General features: G+C 58.3%; 1 protein-coding gene and 1 long non-coding RNA gene across 6 annotated transcripts in view; one reads left to right on the top strand and one right to left on the bottom strand.

Annotated features, from left to right (window-relative positions):
* IQGAP3 (IQ motif containing GTPase activating protein 3) overlaps nt 1–22,121 on the top strand; it is a 37,130-nt gene extending 15,009 nt beyond the window's left edge. For 2 of the 5 annotated variants that reach the window (XM_008264306.5, XM_051858542.3), the window contains exons 14-38: nt 865–986; nt 1,080–1,243; nt 3,229–3,319; nt 4,042–4,209; nt 4,300–4,439; nt 4,530–4,700; nt 6,311–6,394; nt 6,543–6,614; nt 6,697–6,766; nt 9,011–9,219; nt 9,873–10,025; nt 10,298–10,461; nt 10,743–10,967; nt 14,022–14,162; nt 15,419–15,503; nt 15,882–16,114; nt 16,433–16,565; nt 16,658–16,760; nt 17,261–17,387; nt 18,214–18,301; nt 18,967–19,179; nt 19,346–19,512; nt 19,804–19,905; nt 20,309–20,417; nt 20,989–22,121. In XM_008264306.5, the coding sequence (XP_008262528.3) occupies nt 865–986; nt 1,080–1,243; nt 3,229–3,319; nt 4,042–4,209; nt 4,300–4,439; nt 4,530–4,700; nt 6,311–6,394; nt 6,543–6,614; nt 6,697–6,766; nt 9,011–9,219; nt 9,873–10,025; nt 10,298–10,461; nt 10,743–10,967; nt 14,022–14,162; nt 15,419–15,503; nt 15,882–16,114; nt 16,433–16,565; nt 16,658–16,760; nt 17,261–17,387; nt 18,214–18,301; nt 18,967–19,179; nt 19,346–19,512; nt 19,804–19,905; nt 20,309–20,417; nt 20,989–21,102 (3,448 nt within the window). In that variant the 3' untranslated portion in view covers nt 21,103–22,121. Of the gene's footprint in view, nt 1–864; nt 987–1,079; nt 1,244–3,228; nt 3,320–4,041; nt 4,210–4,299; nt 4,440–4,529; nt 4,701–4,772; nt 4,827–6,310; nt 6,395–6,542; nt 6,615–6,696; nt 6,767–9,010; nt 9,220–9,872; nt 10,026–10,297; nt 10,462–10,742; nt 10,968–14,021; nt 14,163–15,418; nt 15,504–15,881; nt 16,115–16,432; nt 16,566–16,657; nt 16,761–17,260; nt 17,388–18,213; nt 18,302–18,966; nt 19,180–19,345; nt 19,513–19,803; nt 19,906–20,308; nt 20,418–20,988 lie in introns of those variants that run through there. The other 3 variants (XM_017345793.4, XM_089299801.1, XM_089299800.1) reach the window with 3 other exon arrangements.
* LOC149125487 (uncharacterized) lies at nt 14,420–17,863 on the bottom strand. Its single transcript, XR_016210545.1, has 2 exons — nt 17,325–17,863; nt 14,420–14,922 (listed from the first exon to the last, which is right to left on the bottom strand). It is a non-coding gene; the product is annotated as an uncharacterized LOC149125487 (long non-coding RNA).
* Nucleotides 22,122–23,713: the final 1,592 nt, after the last annotated feature.

Below are 23,713 nucleotides of genomic sequence, written 5' to 3' on the forward strand. Positions count from 1 at the left end.
GTAGGCAGTCACTTGAGAGACCTGGCAGGCCTGAGGGATTGCCATGGGACTGCCTGGGGCAGAGGCCCCAGGAAAGAGGGTGTTAGGCGTGCTCCGAGGACTCTGGTGTGGCGGAGTGGAATTAGGAAGGGAGCGGAGTGGGCAGTGAGGCCTCAGCGGCAGAGGCCGGGTCATTTAGCCTCTGGCCTCTACCCGGAGTGAGAAGGGAAGCCAGGGAGGGTGCTGAGCAGGAAGGGAGGCGACCTGACCTACTTGCACAGGACCGGGCCTCGAAGGCCCGAGAGGAGAACCTGCTAGACAGCTACTGCAGTCATCCAGGCACGCGAGGAGCGGGAGTGGCCGGGGGCAGGAGCGGTGGCGGCTGTGTGAAGGAGTCAGATCTGGGATGTGCTTTGAGAGCAGAACTGACGGGATGAACTGCACATGGGCTGTGAGAGAGAACGGGGTCGGGCGTGACACCATGATTCCTGGCGAGATGGGAGAGAGTGGGACCTGCGCGTTGAGCAAGGGGTCGGGAGGGCCGGGTTTGAGGCGCTTATTAGACACTTGCATGTGGGGATCCCGGGAGGCCGCTGAGATCCATGGTGGGCTGCAGGGCTGCTCCGGGGAGTCACTGGCAAGTGGTGTTTGAAGCCGCGAGGTTAGGGGAGCTCACCCAGGGTGTGCGTCTGGAGAGAAGCGGTGTGACGGTTGGGCTGCCGGGAAGTTTGGAGCTCAGGGACGAGCCAGCAGAGGGGCCGAGAGAAGAGCAGGGTGAGAGGAGCCCAGAGAGCGTGCTGTCCTGAGAGCACGCGGGGAAGCAGCGCGCTCTGTCCCCGACGGCTGCTCATCTGCTCGCCTTGCGTTTCCACTCCCTGCTGCCAGGTACTTTGATGCCCTGGTGAAGCTGCGACAGGTGCGTGGAGTGGACGGGGCTTTCCTGAGCTGGAATGACCTGCAGGCCACTGTGAGCCAGGTCAATGCCCAAGTCCAAGAAGAGACCGACCGTGAGTGCAACCCAGGGCTGGGGGGGACAGCCCGGCACCTGCCCCTTAGCTTTAGGGCTGGGGCCCTGCCCATCTAGCACTGTCTTTTCTCAGAGGTGCTCGCCGTCAGCCTCATCAACGAGGCTCTGGACCAGGACAGCCCTGAGAAGACCCTCTCTGCCCTGCTGCTTCCCACGGCTGGCCTGGACAGCGTTAGCCTTCCTGTGGCCCCTCGGTACCATCTGCTCCTCGTGGCAGCCAAAAGGCAGAAGGCCCAGGTGAGGTTAGGGCTGACTGCGTCGGTCACCAGAGCAGAAGGAACAGCCCCTGCGGGGAGAGCTGTGCCCAGATGGAACCTGGCCGAGAGCTCCAGTCTGATGGACCCGGTCACTTCCAGGAGAGGAGGGCAGGCAGGGTTCCAGTCTGGTGGAGGAGAGGACGATGCCTCCTGTCACCAGGGCACTGGACAGAGTGTGGGAGGAGCGTGCGTGCAGGAGCCAGAGTATCTGGGCTGGATTTCCTGCTCTCACACTGAGTGACCACATGACCTTCAGCAGATCCCTTGATGTCTTTGAGCTCTGTTTATTTGACTGTAAAATACCGCATACCCTGGCCCTACCCACCTCCCAGAGTGAGGGGGAAAATCCGATGAGTGGACCAATGGGGCAGGTCTTGGAGCCTGAGATGTCCCGAGGATGTGGCAGTGGCGAGTGGCTGAGAGCTGGGGCTCCTGAGCCAGACTGCTTGAGTGTGCGTGCTGGCAGTCCAGCCCTGTGTGTGTCACCTCACCTTTCTGTGCCCCCATTCCCTCGCTGACAAACTTGGGGCAATGATCGTACCTCCTAGTGATGAGTTAGCTGTGATATGGTGTGACAGTAGGGCTGGCTAACTATTGAGTTCTCACTCTGTGCCAAGCATTATTCTATGTGCTTTGAAAATACTAATTCCTAAGAAAATGATGTAGAACAGTGCCTGGAACATAGTACTCAATAAAATGCTATAAGGGCAGGCGTTCGGCAGAGCAGTTAGGGCATCTCCAGTTGCCCGCATCCTATGCTGGAGTGCCTGCTTTGAGTCCTGGCTCTCCCACTTCCTATTCAGTTTCCTGCACCCTGGGAGGCAACAGATGATGGCTCAATACTTGGGTCCCTACTGCCCATGTGGGAGACACAGATGGAGTTCTGGGCTCCCAGCTCCCACCTGGTCCAACTGTAGCTATTGTAGGCATTTGGGGAGAGAACCAGCAGATGGAAGGGGTGTGTGTGTCCCTCTCTATCTCTCTGCTTTTTGAATAAAATGAAAATAATCATGTAATTTTTTATGTTAGTTGTTTGTTTGTTTGTTTTGACAGGCAGAGTGGACAGTGAGAGAGAGAGACAGAGAGAAAGGTCTTCCTTTGCCGTTGGTTCACCCTCCAATGGCCACTGCGGCCGGCGCGCTGTGGCCAGCGCACCACGCTGATCCGAAGGCAGGAGCCAGGTGCTTCTCCTGGTCTCCCATAGGGTGCAGGGCCCAAGCACTTGGGCCATCCTCCACTGCACTCCCTGGCCACAGCAGAGAGCTGGCCTGGAAGAGGGGCAACCGGGACAGAATCCGGTGCCCCGACCGGGACTAGAACCCGGTGTGCCGGCACTGCAAGGCGGAGGATTAGCCTACTGAGCCGCGGCGCCGGCCTTATGTTAGTTTATAAAGTCTCTTCCTAACAAGAAGAGGTGGGAGGGAGTAGAGTCTGGGATTGAGTGAGACGAGGAGGGGAAGCCTCTGTGTTAGGCCGACAGAGTAGCAGGCAGGGCTTACCTGACCAGTTGTCTCGTGACCTTCCTGCTGCCCTGTGGGGTTGAGAAGTATGGTACAAGAACAGAAAGATGGTGCAGGGTCAGGGTCAGGGTCAGACTCAGCCTGAGAAGATGTGAACTGAGGCATTGGAGAATGGGGGTCAGGCAGCGTGGGCTGTTCATCCCGGGTGTAGCTGGGGCACAAGGGCAGGGAATCAAGCTGCTGAGATCTGAGGGTTTAAGAAGCTCTGTCGGCCCTGTGGCCAAGCCGAGCTGATGCTTGGGGCAGGCTCCGGCAGGGTAGGAGAAGCCTGCCGCAGTTCGAGGGGACACAAGGCCTTGCTTGCCAGGGCAGGGGAGGGCCGTGGAGAGCGCGCTCCCTGTGGCTCCCCGTGTCGGCCTGCAATTTGATTGCTCAGGGCAGCCAGGCCGGGGCACCTGGAGCAACCATCCTCGGGTCTCGTCTTTTCTCTCTCTCCATTCTCCAGGCAACAGGGGATCCTGGAGCTGTGCTGTGGCTGGAGGAGATCCGCCAAGGAGTGGTCAGAGCCAACCAGGACACAGACACAGCTCAGAGAAGTAAACAGGCGGGGCTGGGAAGGTGTGGGGAGGAGACAGGAGCTTAGCTGCAGCTCAGATAATCAGGGGGCCCAGTCACCTCCCTCTCCTGCCCACCTCCGTGGGCAGGCAGGCCAGAATCAGCAACGCACCACGGCTACATTTCCTGGCACTCAGCGGGGCAGGAAGTGCACAGGAGTTGCATGACCATAGTCCACCTGCTGCCTGCTCTGTGCCTTCCTGTGGGCTGTGTGCTCTGTGCCTTCCTGCGAGCAAGTGCAAGCCACGGTAGCCACAAGTCCAGACCATTTCTACTGGTCTCCTGAGTCTGCGTTCTAATCAACCGGCTCTGGCTAGGAAATGTTGTCTTAGGGTAGAAGGAGAGAGATTGGCGGGAGTTTGAAGAAAACAGGCAGCATGCCGGTGGGGGACACGGATGGTGTTGGCTGTCGGAGACGGCAGTCCCTCTGTCCACAGCCTACCTTTAAGCTTCTGTAGGAGCTGATTCTGCTTCCACCAAGCCCCGGCCCACAGCCACCCTGCGGAGCCCTCCCTGACTGTACCTTGGCCCCTGCACACAGATGTGACGTGTGCTGCTGCTTTTCCTGTCTGTACACCCTGGGGTATCCATGCCCTCCAGGGATTGATTGTTGTGTCCACTGAATCCCTGCCCAGGAGACAGCACAGGGCCCATGGGAGGGACTTGGGGAAGGGCTGACTGCTCTGTCCTGATGCCCCACCAGTGGCCCTTGGCGTGGCCGCCATCAATCAAGCCATCAAGGAAGGCAAGGCAGCCCAGACAGAGCGGGTGCTGAGGAATCCCTCGGTAGGCCTCCGTGGGGTAGTTCCAGACTGTGCCGACGGCTACCAGCGAGCCCTGGAAGGTGCCGTGGCAAAGAAGCGGCGTCCAGGTAATGGCCGGCCTTTGCCCTCCCTTCTCTGCCCACCCCGGCCATCCCTCGCCTCCTCCCAACCTTCCCTGCTTACCTGGTTTTGCTCAGGGGACACAGCTTTCTGGGTTCAACATGACATGAAGGATGGCACCGCCTACTACTTCCACCTGCAGACCTTCCAGGGGGCCTGGGAGCGCCCCCCTGACTGCCGCCTCAACACTGCCCACCTGACTCGGGAGGAGATCCAGGTTGGCCGGGCCCCTTGCAAGGGCTGGGGTCATAGACCAGGGGCTGTCTGCAAGAAAGGCTCCCACCCACTCTCCCTCCTGCTTCCACAGTCAGCCGTCACCAAGGTCACGGCCGCCCATGACCGCCAGCAGCTCTGGAAGGCCAATGTGGGCCTCGTCATCCGGCTGCAGGCCCGCCTCCGTGGCTTTCTAGTCCGGCAGAAGTTCGCCGAGCGCTCCCACTTCCTGAGGACCTGGCTCCCGGCAGTCGTCAAGATCCAGGTTGGGTGGCTCTGGCTTTCTGAGTCTCCAGTCTGTCCACCCCGCTGCTTTTTACTGAGCGCCATTGAGATGATCTTTCTGAGCAGTGGTGGTGAAGAGCATGGATTCTGGAGCCAGACTACCTAGGTTTGAATCCCAGCGCTGCCGCCTATTATCCTGGGTGACCTTGGCACATTTCTCTCTCCCTCCCTGTTTCTGCATCTGAAAACGAGGGATAGAACTAGCACCCACCCTCTGGGATTGCTATGAGGATTAAGTGAGATAATAACATCTACGGGGTTTCTACACTGTCTGGCAGGTGGGCGAGAAGACGGAACGAGTGCTGGTTATTGTCGCCATCGTCCTCTCTATCCAGCGAGCATGAGAGCTGCCTCATAGCTTCCACAAGGCCGGGGTGGGGTGGGGTGTGTGTGAAATAAAACTTAGTGAGACCCCAGGGTTTAGACACCGGGAGGACTTCCGGACTAGGAGTCATGAAGAGGTGTCAGTGGCTGAACAGGAAAGGCTGGAGTACCGCTTAGGGAAGGAAGAGTCTGCTACCCTCCCTCGCCTACCTGCCCTGTCCGCGTTTTTTTCCTTCCAACCTGGGGGTGGTCCAGTGAGGCTTTGGAGGTGGGCCCACAAGTAAGTGGGACAAGAGGCAGCCAGGGAGCTTCCTGGGGGCACTGTGCACACCAGGAATGGTGGGAGTTGAACGGAGGTGGTCTGGAGGGCTTCATGGAGATATTAGCGATGTGAAGACACTTGAGTTAATAGGCATCTGCGAGGGCCCAGAACCTGCGGAGCGCGCCACTCGGCACCGGGCAATGTTGACAGATGAGTGTGAGACCCACAGGCGAGGGCATCTCTCCCCTTGCAGGAGCTGGGGCAGAATCGCTGCTAGATTCTGTGTAGGTAGGGACACGAAGACAGTACCAGAGAACCCACGGTTGACAGCTGTACAGGCAGAGAGGCAAGCAGCCCTTGATGAAGACCTAGGGCAGGGTGGGGGGGTGGTAACTGAGAGCTCAGGCTTGGGAACCAGAGGTTAGAGTTTGTCTCTCGGTCCTACAGCTTCTGGGCCACATGAGCTCGGGCACCCCTCTGCTGCACTTGGTTCCCTTAGTCGTGTTCCCACGTGGAGTGTGCGGATTAAGTAGGATAATTATACTTAGCACTTAGTGTGGTAAGTGCTCCACTGGTGGTGGCCATTATGAGATGTTATTTTCAGGGCATTGGTCCCAGAAGGCCACACAGAACTTTCGTGATCTGCATGTAGTGGTCTGAGTCACGGGGCTGCTCCCTTGTGAGCCCAGGCAGGAATTTCACAACAGCAGTGGGAAGGACATGGAAAGGGAGAAGGGAGCCATGTGGGTCTGCCTGGGTGCTGGGACACAGAGACAGAGATAGCCCAGAGCCCCAGACCACTTGCCCTCCAGCCAAGCAAAGCGAGACTCAGAAGGGGGCTGCCCACACATGCCGAGACCTTCATCTCTCCTGAACGGTGCAATGTCAGCCAGAACCACCACCAGGGTCCTGAATTCTGGCCACTCCAGCCTGGGATGCCTTTTCCCAGCAGCCTCTGGGGCTGAAGAAGACCCTGGTTGCCTCTTTGTCTCCCATGACTGCAGGCTCACTGGCGGGGTCACAGACAGCGCAGGAGTTACCTGAAGAGGCTGCAGTATCTAAAAGCAAACGTGGATGCCGTGATCAAGGTAGAGGCAGCGGTTTGGGCGGGTTGCTGTGTGTGCAACTCAAGGGGCCCTCTGAGAACCTCCTCCTGCCCCATGGGGTTGGCCCAATCGGCCTGGGTCCAAGGGGGGGCCTCCAGCCTGGAGCTCTGAGTCAGTGTCTCTCTCCCAGATCCAGGCCTGGGCCCGGATGTGGGCAGCTCGGAGGCAATACCTGAGGCGTCTGCGCTACTTCCAGAAGCATGTGAGTGTCGCCCTGCACCCCTGCCTTCACCCGTGAGAGCTTGGGCAGCTGGCAACCCCTTCCCTGTGCGCGTGTGTGGCAGGTTGACTCCGTCGTGAAGATCCAGGCGTTTTTCCGTGCCCGGAAAGCCCGGGATGACTACAGGATGTTAGGTGAGCCCCCAGCCTAGCCTTCCCAAGTCTGATGGGAGAGTTAGGACCCACAATGCCAGGCAGCTCTGGGTGTCCCTCTTGGAGCCACTCAGCAGGTGAGAGGAAGGCAGTCGGGAGGTGTCTGGGCCGCAGCGTGGACGTGAGTTGTACAAAAGCCCCCCGGCCATGGCAGCAGCAGCCTTGTCACGGGGAGAGCTCTCCAGCCAGGGTGAGCTGCACCAGACTCAGGTAATCTCCCCGTTGCTGCCACTAAAGAAGAAAGGGGTCTTTCTGCCCAGGTTCCACCCTTCTCCCACTGTGCCCTCATCCTGGCGCCCGCAAGGCCTGGCAAGGCACACAGTCCTGTCCGCACTCCTGGGGCACTGGAGGGGATGCTGTCTTCCAGCCCTACCCTGCCCATAGTTGGGCGAGAGTGCGGAGCCTTCAAGATGTCTTCCCTGGCTGCTCTTGGCGCCTGTCCTTCTAGTCCAGGAGCCCAGCTGGGGGTGAGGGGACCCCTTTTGGTGATGGAAATGAGGGGTCCATTTCCATGTTCACCTCTGGCCCCTGGCTTCCTCTAGCCTAGGCCTTCTGCTTTCTGGACTGCGGGCCGCATGCTTGGGATTCAGGGCACTGTCCCGTTCAGGAGTCAGCTCCTGGTCCTACCCATGGGGCCTTCACCTGTGCCTCTGTACCGAGATGGCTGGCCTCTCTCCCCTCCCCTCCGCTCCCGCCTGCCCTTTCTCTTGCTGTTACACTCATGCCACCGTCTGGGCGCCCCTCGTCTCCTTTTTCTTCTCAGCAGTTTATGGTTTTGCTGAAAGCACTTTTTCTTGCCAGCTCTGTCCCCCAACTTCATTAGCCCCCAAATTCCGCGTGGCCTGGCAAGTTGCTTGACCCCTCTGTTGCTTCCGTTTTCTTCTTCATACACGGACCTCCTTGTAAGACCTGTTGTGCAGGCCTGTCCCGAGGGCAGATGGATAAATATTTCACCACATCCGAGCGGCCGTCCACTGTCTCGGATCCCCCGTTTCTCACTCCTCGAAGATCGGGCCCCACCCTGTAGCCGGATTAATCCACCAAATTTGTGATCTCATCTCTCTGTCCTGACTCTTTCCCCTGCCCCGAGGACGACGTCCGGTCTCCTAACCACGGCTTCCACGTCTTGCCGTGACCTGGCCTCCTCTGCCCCCACAGCTGCCTGACCCCGGCCCTCACTGCTGCACCCTCTGTGCTGCACTCCAGATGCCAGGTCCTTCCGCACTTCCCGGGGAGCCACGCTCACCCTCTGTCACCTCCTTTTCACAGACAGCAGGCGGGGCTCCTCGGGAAGTGTCTCTTCACTTCCCAGGTTGCCCCGGTGGCCTGCTTTTGTTTTCCCAGAGATCCTTGTGCTCGCCTGCCCTGATCACCAGCCACCCTGTTGTGAGTGCAGTGTGGTTTCCCTTCTAGAGTGCCTTTAAGGACAAGGCCTAGTTTTATTCCTCTTGCAAATCTGACTTCTCCATTTATTACTAGCTGTATGACCTAAGGAAAGTTACTTAGCCTCTCTGTGCCTCGGTAATCTCACCAGGAAGATGGATGGTTCCAGCCTACTGACCTCACTGGGCTGTTTTGTGTATGTAAGGCACTTAGCGCCTGTCCCGTAGTCAATATTATGAGTGTTAGTTATTGTTTTGAATTGTTATTCCCTGTAGCTTAGCTCAGAGGACTTTTTTGTTTGTTTTTTTTGCCCAAATACCAATTCGAAAGGTGATTCAAGGAGAGTCACCATGTGTTTCTGCCCTCCCCTGTAATTATGAGGCCAGCTGACCTTGACCACACTGTCTGCCTGTACTTCCCCGTATGCCCAGACATTCCTGGCAGAGGAGCATTGTGGGGAGCAGGCGGGGCCAAGGGGAGGCTGAGGGGTGGGAACGGGTTGGCCTAGCTGGAGCGGGGAGTCAATCCCATAGACTAGGGAGGCTTATCAGAGGAAGCTGGGGCTCTGGCTTCGGTCAGAGGGAGCTCATGGGAGAGGCCCAGGGTGCAGGTGCATCGAGAGGCAGGAGAAGAGCAGCTCCATGTCTTCCCCAGTTATAGGACAAGGCGCTCAGGTCAGGCCTGGCTCCACCAGCCCTCCTACTGCAAGCAGGACTAGGGCTGGGGACCTGCTGACCTCAAGCAGGGTGGGGACTAAGGGTGGGCCAACTCTCGGGTAGGGGGCTGGCCAAGACACCCCTGATGAGACCTGCCTGATCCTGACGCCTCCTCCCCTCCTGCCAGTACACGCAGCCCACCCTCCTCTCAGTGTGGTCCGCAGATTTGCCCACCTCTTGAATCAAAGCCAGCAGGACTTCTCAGCTGAGGCAGAGCTGCTGCAGCTCCAGGAGGAGGTGGTCAGGAAGATCCGGTCCAATCAGCAGCTGGAGCAGGACCTCAACCTCATGGACATCAAGATTGGCCTGCTGGTGAGGAACCGGATCACGCTGCAGGTGAGGCCCTGGCCGCCCTCCCCAGGCCCAGCCGCTTCTGGGGAGGTGCTGCTGACGTTCTCTGCGAGCTAATCGCATCTTTTTAAAATCTGTGGATTTCGTTACCTGGCTTAGGGCCGTGTTCCAGGACCCTCTCCCTGTAGCAGACAGTTTGCTGGGGACACGTGATAGAGTGGGAAGAGGAGCGGGTCATGGAGCTACACTGCCAGCAACCAGCAACGGAGCTGTGGGTGGTCCTTTAACCTCCGTGGCTGTTTCCTCATTAGTAAGCTGGGAACAGTGAGAACGACTGCCTCCCCGGGCCAGATGTGGAGGTAGACGTGAAAGCTCCTTACACAGATACGCGGTGACAGGTGATGTCTCCACCTCACAGTTATACAACAGTCTAAAAAGAAGCGCAAAAAAATGTAGACATGATGCCTTTGCCTAGCAACCCAGGTCTCTTTGGGGATCACCCCATGAGAGCAGGGGTGCCAGATAGAGTCTCAGGACAGTAGCAGGGCCCTCCCTGGCCTCAGAACCTCTCATCTCCCCTGGCTCATGCCTGTGTCTTAAACAGAAGAAAGCCTGGCTCCTCCAGGTGCTGATTCCAGACCATATGCTCCATCTCGTGGCCTGGGCTGGTTGTATCACCTGCTCCCCCACCCCTGCAGGAGGTGGTCTCCCACTGCAAGAAGCTGACCAAGAAGAATAAGGAGCAGCTGTCGGATATGATGGTTCTGGACAAGCAGAAGGGATTAAAGTCGCTGAGCAAAGAGAAACGGCAGAAACTAGAAGCTTACCAACACCTCTTCTACCTGCTCCAGGTGAGCAGAGGGCTTTGCAAGGAGAAGTCTCTGCGGGACCCTGAGACTTTCTTGTCTGTGCCTTGGCCTCCATGTCCTTTCCTGTAATCACAATGCCTGTCACCAGGGCAAGAGGCAGCCTCTTCCCCTCTTTGTCCAGAATGTTCCCAGTTCCCTGAGAGTATGGTAGTGCCTCCCCTGTCCCACGTCTCCTTGAGGAGAGCTGTCACTGAGCCGATCACCAGTCCTTGGAGTGTATTACCAGCCATTCCCATCTCCCCTGTTGCTTACAGACCCAGCCCATCTACCTGGCCAAGCTGATCTTTCAGATGCCACAGAACAGAACCACCAAGTTCATGGAGGCGGTGATTTTCAGCCTGTACAACTATGCGTCCAACCGCCGAGAGGCCTATCTCCTGCTCCAGCTCTTCAAGACGGCGCTCCAGGAGGAAATCAAGTAGGTTGTGCAGACACAGAGGACTAGGGAAAGAGTGAGTTCAGAGATGCCCCCGTGGGCTCCATCACGAGGCGACAACCTATTGAGGTTTTGGGGAGAGACTGTAAGACATGACCTGAGACAGCAGACTTGGGGTGACATGGGCTGATGCGTTAGCACAAAGGGTGAGGTGGAGGTACCAGGACATTCCTGTAAGAGGGGAACACCAGAGTAGGCTTTGAGGAGTCAGATCTCAGAAAGAGTGAGCAGCCTGGCCTGATCAATGACCGCTCGAACCGCAGGTCCAAGGTGGAGCAGCCCCAGGATGTGGTGACTGGCAACCCGACGGTCGTGAGGCTGGTGGTGAGATTCTACCGTAACGAGCGGGGACAGAGCGCCCTGCGGGAGATCCTGGGCAAGGTCATCCAGGACGTGCTGGAGGACAAGACACTCAGCGTCCACACAGACCCTGTCCACCTCTACAAGACCTGGATCAACCAGACAGAGGCCCAGACAGGGCAGCGCAGGTGAGCACACGGGCGAAAGGAGCACGCTCTTCCGTCAGCTTTTCTTGGGCCTCGCCGGGAAATCTGGGGTGTGTTTGAAGGTGACATATAAATGAGCATGCTGATTTATGCAAACAAGCCCTATAGGAGTAAATAAGGTAGTCTTTTAGACTCCTTCTAGTAATTAACATGGAACCGATGTAAATGACTCCAGACCCAGCAGGCTTGACATAGGATGAGCACAGATGAATATGCAAATGTGTTTAATTGCTGTGTCAGGGCTTGCAAAGGATATGTCAGGTTTGCTGGGACCTGGGATATAGACTCGTTATTGATAGGGGAGCAGATGAATTTTCAGATCTAAAGATGAGCAGGCAAATGAGATGCTGGAGAGGGCGGCTGGCCTGGAAGATCAGGAGCATTACTCAGGTTCACGGGTACTAGGAAATGTAGCCCCTGAGGACAGCAGGCCGTCCCGGTGATGCTCTGCGTGGAACAGGAGTGACGTGGGGGCACCACGTGGCCCTGGCACAGCCCTCCCTAATGTCCCAGTTGCCAAAGGCTATGAGAGTACTTCAGAAAGTTCATGGAGGGGGGGTGTTTGGCCCAGGGGTTGACACTGCTCCTGATGGGCACGTCCCACATCCGAGTGCCTGGGTTCAAGTTCTAGTTCTGCTCCAGATTCTAGCTCCCTGCTAAATGTACACCCTGGGAAGCAGGAAGTGATGACTCAAGTACTTGGCTCCCTGCTACCCATGTGGGAGACCTGGGTTGAGTTCTGGACTCCTGGCCAAAGCCAAGAGCTTTTAGGGAATGGGTCAGTAGACAGGAGCTGTCTGTTTTTCTTTCTCTGTCTGCCTCTCTGTCTTTCTCCCTCTCAGGTAAGTTTTGTATTTTTTAAATTTTTTTAAGTTCATGGGAAGAATTAAAAGTATGAATTTATTTTGGAACAAAAATTTTGTCGAAAATAATTTGTATGTCCACAATATATAAAAAATGTGTCTTGTGAAAAAATTATGGATGTATCTCAATCCCTTTTGCACCCAAAAAAACTCTTTTTTGTTGTTGTTAAAAGTATATTATTTATTTGAAAGGCAGAGTTGCAGAGAGAGAGGGAGAGAGACAGCAAAACAGAGAGATCTTCCATCTGCTGGTTCACTCCTCAAATGGCTGCAATGGCCAGGGCTGGGCCAAGCCAAAGCCAGGAGTCAGGAGCCTCGAGCCTCATCCAGGTCTCCCACATGGGTAGCAGGGGCCTGAGTACTTGGGCCACTTGCTACTGCCTTCCCAGGCACATTAGCAGGAAGCTAGATCCGAAATGGAGCAGAGCCTGCCGTGGCACAGCAGGTTAAGCTGCCATCTTGCAGTGCCAGCAGCATCTTATATGGGTGCTTGTTCGAGTTCTGGCTGCTCTACTTCTGATCCAGCTCCCTGCCAATGTGCCTGGAAAATCAACAGAAGATGGCCCAAGTGCTTGGGCCCCTGCACCCACTTAGGAGACCTGGAAGAAATTCCTGGTTCCTGGCTTCAGACTGGCCCAGCTCCAGCTGTTGTGCCCATTTGGGGAACTAGCAGATGGAAGATCTCTCTCTCTGTCTCTTTTCTCTGTAGACGCTGCCTTTCAAATAAATAAATAAATCTATTAAAAAAAAAAAAAAAAAAAAAGGAACAGCCGGAACTCAACTGTGGGATGCCAGCATCACAGGGAGAGGCTAAGACAGAGAGACAGAGATATCTTCCATCTTCTGTTCACTCCCAGACAGCTACAATGGCCAGGGCTGGGCCAGACTGAAGCCAGGAGCCAGGATCTTAATCCAGGTCTCCCATGTGAGTGCAGAGGCCCAAGGATTTGGGTCATCTTCCACTGCTTTCCCAGGCACGTTAGCAGGGAGCTGGATCAGAAGTGGAGCAGCTGGCACTTGAACCAGTGCCCATGTGGGATATCAGTGCTGCAAGCAGCAGCTTCCCTTCTATGCCAAAGCGCCAGTCCCTAACTCATACTTTTTTTTTTTTTTTATAGATTTGTTTATTTATTTGAGAGGCAGAGTTACAGACAGCAAGAGGGAAAAACAGAGAGAGAGAGGTCTTCCATCCTCTGGCTCACTCCCCAAACGGCCACAATGGCCAGAGCCGTGACGATCCGAAGCCAGGAGCCAGGAGCCTCCTCTGGGTCTCCCATGTGGGTGCAGGGGCCCAAGCACCTGGGCCATCCTCCACTGCTTTCCCAGGCCACAGCAGAGAGCTGGACTGGAAGAGGAGCAGCTGGGACTAGAACCCGGTGCCCATATGGGATGCCTGCGCCGCAGTCAGAGACTTAACCCACTGTGCCACAGTGCCGCCCCCTAACTCACTTTTAATTTCATTTTTCCACAAGCTTTAAAAGTACCCCCGCATGTGCAGGGCAGGCCTTGGTTTGCTCCAGCTTCCCTGGGAGTCAGCATGGACTGCACCTCTGGATTCCTTCCTGCACACTCCCAGTCCCCTGTGGTTCCCCGGCTCTTTCTTCTTCATCAGCTCCTCACATCCCTCAGCCCTCTCTGAGTCCCTTCTTGTTTTTGGCCCTTTCCCATCCCTGCTGGGATGCCCTGAGCCTGCCTGTGGGAGATCCTGTTGCTGGGTAGAGTTTAACAGCAGCAGGGGGTGGGGCCAGCATAGTGGGTTAAGCCAACACCTACAACACCATCCCATATGGACACTTGTTTGTGTACTGGGTACTCCACTTCCAATCCAGTTCCCTGATAATTTGGTTGGGAAAGCAGTGGAAGATGGCCCAAGTCCTTGGGTCCCTGCACCCATGTGGGAGACCCGGAAGAAGCTCCTGGCTCCTGACTTCGGCCTGGCCCAGCAATGGCCTTGCAACCATTTGGGGAGTGAACCAGTAGGTGGAAGATACCTCTGTGTGTGTGTGTGTGTGTGTGTGTGTCTATTTCTCTTTCTCTCTCTGTAACTCTGTCTTTCAAATAAATAACTAAAACTTTAAAAGAAAAGACAAGTTTAACATGGAAGGCCTCAGGAAAGGGAGGCCATGAGAAAGGGCCCGGCTTTACGTTGTCTTTCCCTGTCCACTGTCCACAGCCAACTCCCTTATGACGTCACCCCTGAGCAGGCCTTGAGCCACCCTGAGGTCCAGAGACGACTGGACATCTCCCTGCGCAACCTCCTGGCCATGACTGATAAGTTCCTGGCAGCCATCATCTCATCAGTGGACCAAATTCCGTATGTGCCACAACCCCATGCCAACCTCAGCACCAATCTCAGGCGCGCTGGGCCATGCTGGGGAGAGCAGGGTGGCTGTTCAGGAGACAGGAAGGGGAGAGGAGCGGGGTCCTCAGAGGGGTTCCAGGAGATGCACAGGGACTGCTCGAAGCTGCTGCTAGAGAGCCGAGCTGGAACACAGCTTGCAGGTCTGTGTGGGCCCTCACTGGAGCCAGAGGAGAGGGCCTCACGTGGTTGTTATTAAACAAGAAGGCATGTTTGTAGTTCTCCTCTTTCTTAAAATTTAGTCAACCAATGGTTTTTACAAAGCAAATGGGTGGGGGTGGGCATTGACCCAGCAGTTAAAATCCCATCATCCCGTGGTGGAGTAACTGGGCTCCATACACAGCTTCGCCCCGATTCCGGCTTCCCACAGAACCTGGGAGGCAGTGGCGATGGTGCAAGTAACTGGGTTCTTGGGACGGCCCCACTGGAGCCCGGATTGAGTTCCTGGCTCTGACTTCGTCCCCAGCGAGGGGCTGGTGCAGGCATCTGGGAGCAAGCCAACCACTGGGAGGCAGACAAAACTGGACCAGGCGTCAGAGAGGAAGGGCCACAAAGGGAGGTGCGCTTCTGTCTCTGGAACTCCAGCAGATGGAAGTGGCTTTAGGTGAATGCGATGAGATGTGCAGGCGGCGCCTCCGTGACAGGACTCCTGCTGACTCAGGCAGCACCCGTGCCCCCTCCACACACACAGTTCCGCTTGGTCCTCGCAAAACCCCTGTGAGCCAAAGAGGCAGGGATGATGGTTCCTGCGTGCCAGGCCGGGGAGCACACAAAGGGGAGGACATCACCTACAGTGCTATCGCTGGCTGGAGCTTCGCTCAGCCCATTGACCTCCCCCAGCCCTGCCCTAGCCCAGAACAGGCCCCTCCCAGGAGCTCTGGTGTAGCTGGCAAGCTCAGCTGCCTCAGAGCCCCCTGGGCTGTCCTGGGGCAAGGTTTGGCCATCAGATACCCAGGTACAGGCTGCAGGTGCCTCCGGGGGTGAAGATGGGTGGGTCTTGGGATGTAAGGTGTCCTCCAGGGCAGACAGGAGGGTCTCAAAGAAGAAGCTCTTGGGCCAAGTTGGAGGGTGCGTGAGAGCTTTAGTAGACGGTGGCTCCTGATCGTGGGTGTTGATGCAAGGGCAGGAGGGAGGGGACAGGCCCCAAGGTCTCAGCAGCGAGATGGCTTTGGGCAAGCAGAGCCATTGCACACCTACTGCTCTGTCCCCAGGTATGGGATGCGATATGTGGCCAAAGTTCTGAAGACAACTCTGGCAGAGAAGTTCCCGGATGCCACAGAGACCGAAGTCTATAAGGTAAGCGTCATTTCTCCTCCTGCCTCCGGAGCCTTCCCTGGCCTTGCTGGTGCCTGTGATTTCGACACTGAGACAGAAGGGCTGGAAAAATCCACCCTGTAGACCGCACCTGGCTCGCCAGCAGGGTGTCGGGTGGCAGATGGGAAGGCCGGGGCATGAGCAGAGAGTGACAACCCCGGGCTTCCTGTCGGGAGATCTGGGTTCTAGGCCCAGTGCTCGCTCAAGTTTGCCGTGTGACCTTGAGCACTTGGTGCACCTGCTCTGGGTCTGTTTTGTCTTCTGTAAAGTGAAGGGGTCAGCCCAAGGCAGCTGGGCATGCAGGGCTGGGGCTGGCAAGGGGGCCTCCGGGCGCCTCTGGGAGAGTCTCTTTGCCTTCAGGTGGTGGGGAACCTCCTGTACTACCGCTTCCTGAACCCCGCTGTGGTGGCCCCTGATGCCTTCGACATTGTGGCCATGGCCGCGGGCGGTGCCCTGGCTGCCCCCCAGCGCCACGCCCTGGGGGCTGTGGCTCAGCTCCTGCAGCACGCGGCAGCCGGCAAGGCCTTCTCCGGGGAGAATGGGCACCTGAGGGTCCTGAACGACTATCTGGAGGAGACGCACCACAAGTTCAGGTCTGGGGGATGGCGCCCGCCCCTCCCATCCCTCTCTCTCCTCGCCTTTCACATCCCACCTCTCCCCCGGAACCCGTGAGGAAGGGAGGGTGTAGTGGCAGGCTGGGAGTCAGGACCCCCGTGGAGAGACAAGAGGCCTATTAGAGAAGGTTGGCTCCATGGCCCCCTGGGACAGAGGGTGGGAGCTGAGCCTGGAGTGTCAGCATTGGCTTGAGCAGCCTCATCAGAGCCAGGAGGGGTGATTGGGACAGAAGACAGGCGGCTGCCAGTGTTCCCCGCTCGCTCATATCCCCACCCCCACCCCCACCCCGGAGATAGGAAGTTCGTGTGCAGAGCCTGCCAGGTGCCTGAGCCAGAGGAGCGCTTTGCGATGGACGAGTACTCAGACATGGTGGCTGTGGCCAAGCCCGTGGTGTACATCACCGTGGGGGAGCTGGTCAACACGCACAGGGTGAGGGGCTGCCGCCTGGAGGGTGGCCAGGGGTCCGGAAGCCCGTGCCGGGGGTGGGGAAGGCCCAGCTCAGACCGTCTTGCCTCCTGCAGCTGTTGCTGGAGCACCAGGACTGGATCGCCCCTGACCACCGGGACCCCCTGCACGAGCTCCTAGAGGACCTTGGGGAGCTGCCCACTGTCCCTGACCTCATCGGTGCGTGTCCTGCTGGGTAGCCAGGACCAGCCGGGGCCCGCAGGGACGGAGGGTCAGGCAGGCGGGCAGGCTTACCCACATGGTGGGCAGCTAGTTGCATGTTCCCCCTCTCCTCTCCTGCCGGCCCTGAGAGGGACACAGGGACAGACATAGAGGGAGGGACCCAGCACCAGTAGGTCAGTGAGACACGATGGGCTCAGGGCCTGTGCGGGTCTCAGTAGGTCCCTCTGATGAGGAGAATCTCAGGGCTGTGGAATGAGAGGCAGCCTGCCTGCGGGGCTGGGAGGGCAGAGTGGAGGTGGTGAGGGGAGAGCGCCAGGGGCTCCGGCCTGGGGAGGCACGCCCTCAGGAACCCGGTGTGTGCTCTGGCTGAGGGCAGTGCAGGACCACTGGGCACCGTGGGCACATGGGATGCACAGAGCTGCACACCGACCACGACGTGGATGTGTGTGCAACAGCCGTGTGCACCTGGGCCTGTCTCACTCCTCACCTCACCTCAGGGGAGAACATAGCTGCAGATGGACACATGGACCTGAGCAAGCTCGAAATGTCCCTGTCACTCACCAACAAGTTTGAAGGGCTGGAGGCGGATGCCGACGATACCAGCACCCGGAGTCTGCTTCTGAGGTGGGTGAGGCTGGCCTCTGAGTCCCGCAACCAAGTGGCCCTCCTCTCAGGCCACTCCTTCCTGGGCTCCCTTGCCCTTCCGGAAGTTCCCCTGGGACCCAACTTGCCTCCCTCCTTTCGCCGCCACCTCGGCTCCTTCCTTCCGACAACCTCAGCTGTTTGCGTGTTGTCGTGGCTGACGGCAGAGGGACGCTTACCACGTTGCCAGCAACAGCGCTGGCTGTTGCCGGGCCGCCTAGCAGAAGCAGCCTTACGTGTTAGCCCACGGCAGGAGCCAGCCGGGAGGTGGGTGGCCTTTCGGCCTTCACTGTGAGGGGGACGAGCTCGGGAGGCGTGTGACTTGTCACAGTCCCGTGGCCAGCGGGTCATGGACTTCTGTTCTGACTGCCTGCTCCTCTGGAGTGTGAAGATCAGGAGAGGGGCACAGCGATGTTCTTCCCCAGCTCTGCGAGAGGGAGGGAGGCTAGGCTGCTTGTCTGGGCAGAAAAGAGCCAGCGCGGCGACCCCCGGCTCACCCATTTATCAACAAGTGAGCGGGCCTGGGACTTTGCCCTGCCATGCAAGGCCCTAGAGCTTAGGGCAAACAGACAGAGAGCCACCAGAGGAAGGGGGCGTGGGGTGGACTGAGAACTCAGGAGAAGGGAAGAGGACACGGGTCCCTCAACCAAAGGGAAGTGGTTTGGAAGGTCGTTTGTGGGGAGGGTGTTCTGGGCAGCAACACCGCCACTCACGCTCTCTCCTTAGCTCCCAAGGGTCCCTGGCAGCCATGTGTGGGACAGGGTCCGCTTACTCTCCGCTGTCTCCCGTCACTGCCCTCCTCCTGTAGCACCAAGCAGATGCTGGCCGATATCATCCAGTTCCACCCCGGGGACTCCCTCACGGAGATCCTGTCCCTCTCGGCCTCCAGAGAGCAGGTGAGCAGCCAGGGCAGCCTCGGGTTCTGTCTCACTCATGCCCCTCCTCACCCCCCAGCGCTGCTCTTCCCTCCCCTGGGCCCCTGCCCAGACTGCCTACCAGCAGTGAGCGCTCCGGAGGCCCAAAGCCTTTGCCCTTGACCCCTGGAGGCCCACAGGCCGAGGGGAACAGCCATAGCCTTGAGAAGCTGCAGGCTGCGGTGTCCGGGGAGGCCCCTTCCTCCCCACTCCCTGCGCTGGGGCTGTGGGGGACGAGCCAACAGGCAGGTGGAAGGGCTGTGCTCAGGGAACAGAGCGCTCGGCTTGAAGGCCCAGGGGAAGGAAGGTGGGAAGCGAGGGGCGAGAAGCCTGCTGGCCAAGAAGCTCAGCCAGGAGCTTCCCAGGGAAAGGTGGCGAGGGCTGCAGATGCATCCCAGGCTCCGTTGTGGGGAGGTCACGGCCAGCGTCTGTGCGGATCCATAGAGCTGGAGCTTCCGTTCGGGGCTCCTCGGAGCCACTGCGTGTGACCATCCGTGAGGCCCTTCCCTGTGCCACACCTCCTTGTTCTCCACCAGCTACACTCACACCCTGCCCCCACTTCCCTGGTGACACCGCGAGAAATGCACCTGGGGCCTGGTAGGCAGACGTAAGGCCTGGTGGACCCCTCCAGCCTCTCTGCCCCACAGGAAGTGGCCCACAAGCGGCTGATGTGCCGGCGCCAGGCCTGTGAGGCCCAGACCCCAGAGCCGCTGCGACGACACCGCTCGCTGACAGCTCACTCCCTCCTGCCACTGGCAGAGAAGCAACGGCGCGTCCTGCGGAACCTGCGCCGCCTCGAGGGCCTGGGCCTGGTCAGCGCCCGTGACGGCTACCAGGGGCTAGTGGACGAACTGGCCAAGGTGACGATCCGGGCCTGCGTGTGCGTGTGCGTGTGGCGGGAAGGTGTGCCTTGAAGGCCTGGGCGGGGTCCCTGAGATCGTCCTCCTAGGAAAAGCAGCCTCACAATCTGCTTCCTGGCAGGAAGGGCCCACTCATGCCCCCTCCTCCCCCGCCCCCCAATCCCAGGACATCCGCAACCAGCGCAGGCACCGGCAGCGGCGGAAGGCAGAGCTGCTGAAGCTTCAGGCCACCATCCAGGGCCTAAACGCCAAGACCACCTTCTATGAGGAGCAGGGCGACTACTACAGCCAGTACATCCAGGCCTGCCTGGGCCACCTGGCCCCCAGCTCCAAGTGGGTGCCGGCCTCAAGGGCCCCTCCCCCTGCCCACGTCAACTGGCATCCCACTGCGTCCTGGCTTTGAAAGGGGATTCTCACCCCTGGCATGGCACAGCCGCTCCTGGCTCTGGCCTTGGAGTCTCCCTCTCAAAGCCCTGGGTGCAAGGGCAACCCCTGTCCCCTGCCTTCCACCCCTGAGATGTCGTCCCTGGGGTCCAGCGTCCTCCGTGCCAGCCACGGAGAGCAAGGGTCTTTGGCAGAGGGGAGTTTGTGGGCGGAGTTCTCTGAGGGTCTTCTTTCAATCAGGAGTGCTGGCAAGGGGAAGAAGCAGCCATCTCTCCATTACACGGCGGCCCAGCTCCTGGAGAAGGGGGTGCTGGTGGAAATTGAAGATCTGCCCGCCTCTCAGTACGTGTCTCCGGGGGACAGGAGCTCAGCCCCTTCCTGTCCCCTGGGTGGGCGCCAGGTAGAGGGAGGGAGGAACTCAGTCCTGGCTGGAAGGTGCTGCTAGAATGCTGGCGGAGACAGAGCATCCCAGGCAGACAGTTAGGGACAGCCAACAAGGCCTAGCACAGTCCTAGGTACCCCAAAGCAGAGGATGCTGGGAAATCTGCCAGGAGGTGGGAGCAGCTGGGCAAGTAGAAGAGGTGATGTGAGCAGACGTGAAACTGGGAGGAAACAGAGGGCTGGGCCCCCCCAAGAGCAACCAACAGAGGGAAAGCCTGGGCTCCGAGTGGCACACCCTGCTGCCCGGAATGAGGGGCCCTGGAGGGGGGTGAGGGCTCCCTGTTTCGAATCCTGTTCCCAACAGCTTCAGAAACGTCATCTTTGACATCACGCCTGGAGATGAGGCTGGGAAGTTTGAAGTGAGCGCCAAGTTCATGGGTGTGGACATGGAGCGATTCCAGCTGCACTACCAGGTAGAAGCCCCTCCCGTGGTGCTGGGCTGAAGACAGTGGCAAGGCTGCAGCTCCGTTCCCCGCCCCATCCGCGCTGTCCTTCCTGGAGGGGAGAGTGGGGTCTGTGCTGCCCAAACCCTGACAAGCGAGCGTCGGTGAGGGGCCGACAGGGCAGGGTTACCACGTGAAGCCTGGCGCACGCTGGGGCCTCCCGTGAGACCCCCTTAGTCCTGCCCACGCACTGAGCGACACCCCTCTTTGATAGGCTCTGGGGTGAAAAGGTTAAGAAGCCAGCCCACGGGGCGCCCGGAGCGGCTCAGTGACAGCGAGGCTGGACTTCAGGGAGGCAGTGATGTTAAATCCCAGTCTCTCTGCTGCTTTGGGTTTCTGAGTGAGGAAAACTGATTCCAAGGCTGGCTCTGACATTTCATCAGGTCACGGTCCCTGGCCCTCGGCCTTGCCGGCCTCGGGGCTGAAGTGGGTTTCACTGCCCTGGCTCGGTGGCCTGGAAGGCCCCGTGGTGCTGGTGTTCTGTGTGTATACGCAGCAGCCAGCCACCGCTCACCTCCCCTCCCTGCCTCCTCCCTCCTAGGACCTCCTGCAGCTCCAGTATGAGGGTGTGGCTATCATGAAACTCTTTAACAAGGCCAAGGTCAATGTCAACCTTCTCATCTTCCTCCTCAACAAGAAGTTCTTGCGGAAATAATGGAGGCCAGGTGTGAGCCTGCCCCTGGTGCCTCGCAGGATGCTTTCCTTTAACACTAATTCAGCACCGTGCTGCCTGCAGACGCTGGGGCCCAGGACCCAGCACGCCTCGGGAGTCTCCGTCCTTCCCTGCCTGCAAGGAGTCTGCCCGCTGGCCACAGCAGTAGCTCTCTGGTTGGCTACAGTGGGCCCTGCCCCACATGAGGAACCCCCTGGTTTTCCAGCCAGGTGGTGGGTACAAACCTAGGCTCCGCACGTTGGCCTGGGAAAGTTACTGCTCTCGTGCCTGCTGCCGCCTTCCCGCGGTCACCCCAATATTATAAACACTGCCCCGATGGCCTGATTTCCTCTCCACTTCCTTTTCTTGGCAGACCCCCAAAGCCAGGGCCAGGCTCCCCAGCCCCACCTCCCACCGCATCTGCAGCGGCTGCGCCTGCCCGGCCGACGCCCCAGCCGCTCAGCTGCGGGGACACCGTACACCCTCGGCCCCTCGCCCTGGCACTGGGGTTTGTTGATGCCCACGTGGCCTGTGGCACTGTTGTTCTCCACGGCGTTATGGGCAAGCTGACCTTCCAGTAACCTCAAACCTCACTCCCCTGTTTATGGTCTGTTTTATATGTGGGTCACTGGGGTATTTATTTTCTCTCCCACCCCTGCACTCCCGACCGCTGAGCCGCCTTAATCATGGTTTTAATTCTCTCTTCTTTTTGCGCTGAGAAAGGGTTCTTGTTTCCCTATTCCAAGTGGTATCCACAGGACGCATTTAGACCTTGGGTTTAAAGTCACCTCGGGGGAGTCCTAGGTCCCCTCCCACGTTACGCCCTCCTGTCAGGGACAAGTGCAGTCTTTCCCTTTTCTCCTCTGCCCTCAGGACTCTCAGGCGACTCTCCCAGGCGACTTCCACATCCCCAGTCCCGCCCCTGCCACTGTCTTTCTGTCACCTCCACATTTTCCCGACTTCCTGTCCCTGCTGCCACAATTTTTCTGGCTTCATTTTAATAAAAGCAGCTGCTACCCCCACATCTGTTATTTACCTTTTATTTCATCTCCTGCACAGCAGTCCCCCAGGTTCTGGGCCACGGATTCCGAGAGCCCGGGGGATCCCTCCCGCAGCGCCCCTGCCCCTGCCCTCTCCAGTAGGCCCACTGTGCCTGCCTGAGCTAATGAGATGCGGCGTGTTTGCCCTCTCCCCTCCCCGGGGACAGAGAGGAGGAAGGAATGCTTCGATTTCGGTTCTGTTTTTGTCAGCCACTCTGAAGCCTAGAACTGGGAGGGGAGCCCAGCCCGAGTTCCGCCCCACCCATTTTGCACACGTTCCCAGCAGGTTCTTTCTGGAGCCCTGCGCGCTGACACCAGAAGGGCCTGAACTGAGCTCGCCAGGCACTGCAGGTCCTGCTCTCCCGTCAGAAGCCCCTCTCGGGGGGAGAGCCCCCTCCTTTGCTCCCTGCTTTCAGGAAACAGGAGGGGAGTCCATGAGGGAGGAGACAGGACACACAGACGTCTGCCCTGACGTTTGAACTCCCAAGCAGCCCCCGTTAGCACTCACGTTGGCGGGTGCAGTCGGCCCCCCTCCACGCCATTCCATTCTGTCACTCAGGATCTGTCTTGTTGTCACATCCAATCTCACTCACAGCCTCTTCCCCCCCTTCACATGTCACAGCCAAGACTTCAAGTGCCACCTTGCTCTGGGTGACAGTGACACATACCAGTGCATCCTGGTTTCTACTGCGCTCAGTCATCATTAAAAATCACACTCCCAAACCAAATGGCTCCAACACGGTGCCACCATGGGCTCCCCCACAGTGCCAGGACCACAGCCACGCCGTCACTGAGGGCTGCGGTAGTTACACACATCTGCCCCTCACGACGACGACGTAGAGGTAAGCGATCACCATCTTTGTCTAACAGACTTGAAAGGAGCTCGGGCTCGGAACTCTGCCTGGAGCCCCTCCGTGGGTTAGGGGCAGAGTGAGGCTCTCCGGCCCCCGCTGCCCCGAGAGTTTGGAGTTTGTATTCCCCTGCATTTTTCTCTTCCTTCCACCAACCCTCTCAGTCACTCTCTTTTCTTTTTAAAGATTTACTTACTTATTTGAAAGGCAGAGTTAGAGGGAGAGACAGAGCTTAACAACTGCTGGTTCAGTCCCCAAATGGCCACAACAGCTGGGGCTGGACAAGGTGGAAGACAGTTTGGCAATGACAAAAATGGAAGTGCAGGTGCCAGGACAGTTCACTGGGGGAAAGAACAGTCTAACAGGACAGCTGGGATCCACAAGAAGAATGAAGTTGGACCCCTACCTCATATTATGCAGAAATTAAAACCTCACAGACCTAAATATAAGAAAGTTTTTGGGGCCGTTGCTGCGGCGCAGTGGGTTAACGCCCTGGCATCCCATATGGGTGCCAGTTCTAGTCCCACCTGCTCCTCTTCCGATCCAGCTCTCTGCTGTGGCCTGGGAAAGCAGTAGAAGATGGCCCAAGTCCTTGGGTCCCTGCACCTGTGTGGGAAACCTGGAAGTAGCTCTTGGCTCCTGGCTTCGGGTCAACGCAGCTCCGGCCATTGCGGCCATCTGGGGAGTGAACCAGCAGATGGGAGATGCTCTCTGTCTCTACCT

The sequence above is a fragment of the Oryctolagus cuniculus genome, chromosome 7, assembly GCF_051225735.1.
Source record: "Oryctolagus cuniculus isolate XC-2025 breed Fujian yellow rabbit chromosome 7, ASM5122573v1, whole genome shotgun sequence".
NCBI classification, from domain to species: domain Eukaryota; kingdom Metazoa; phylum Chordata; class Mammalia; order Lagomorpha; family Leporidae; genus Oryctolagus; species Oryctolagus cuniculus.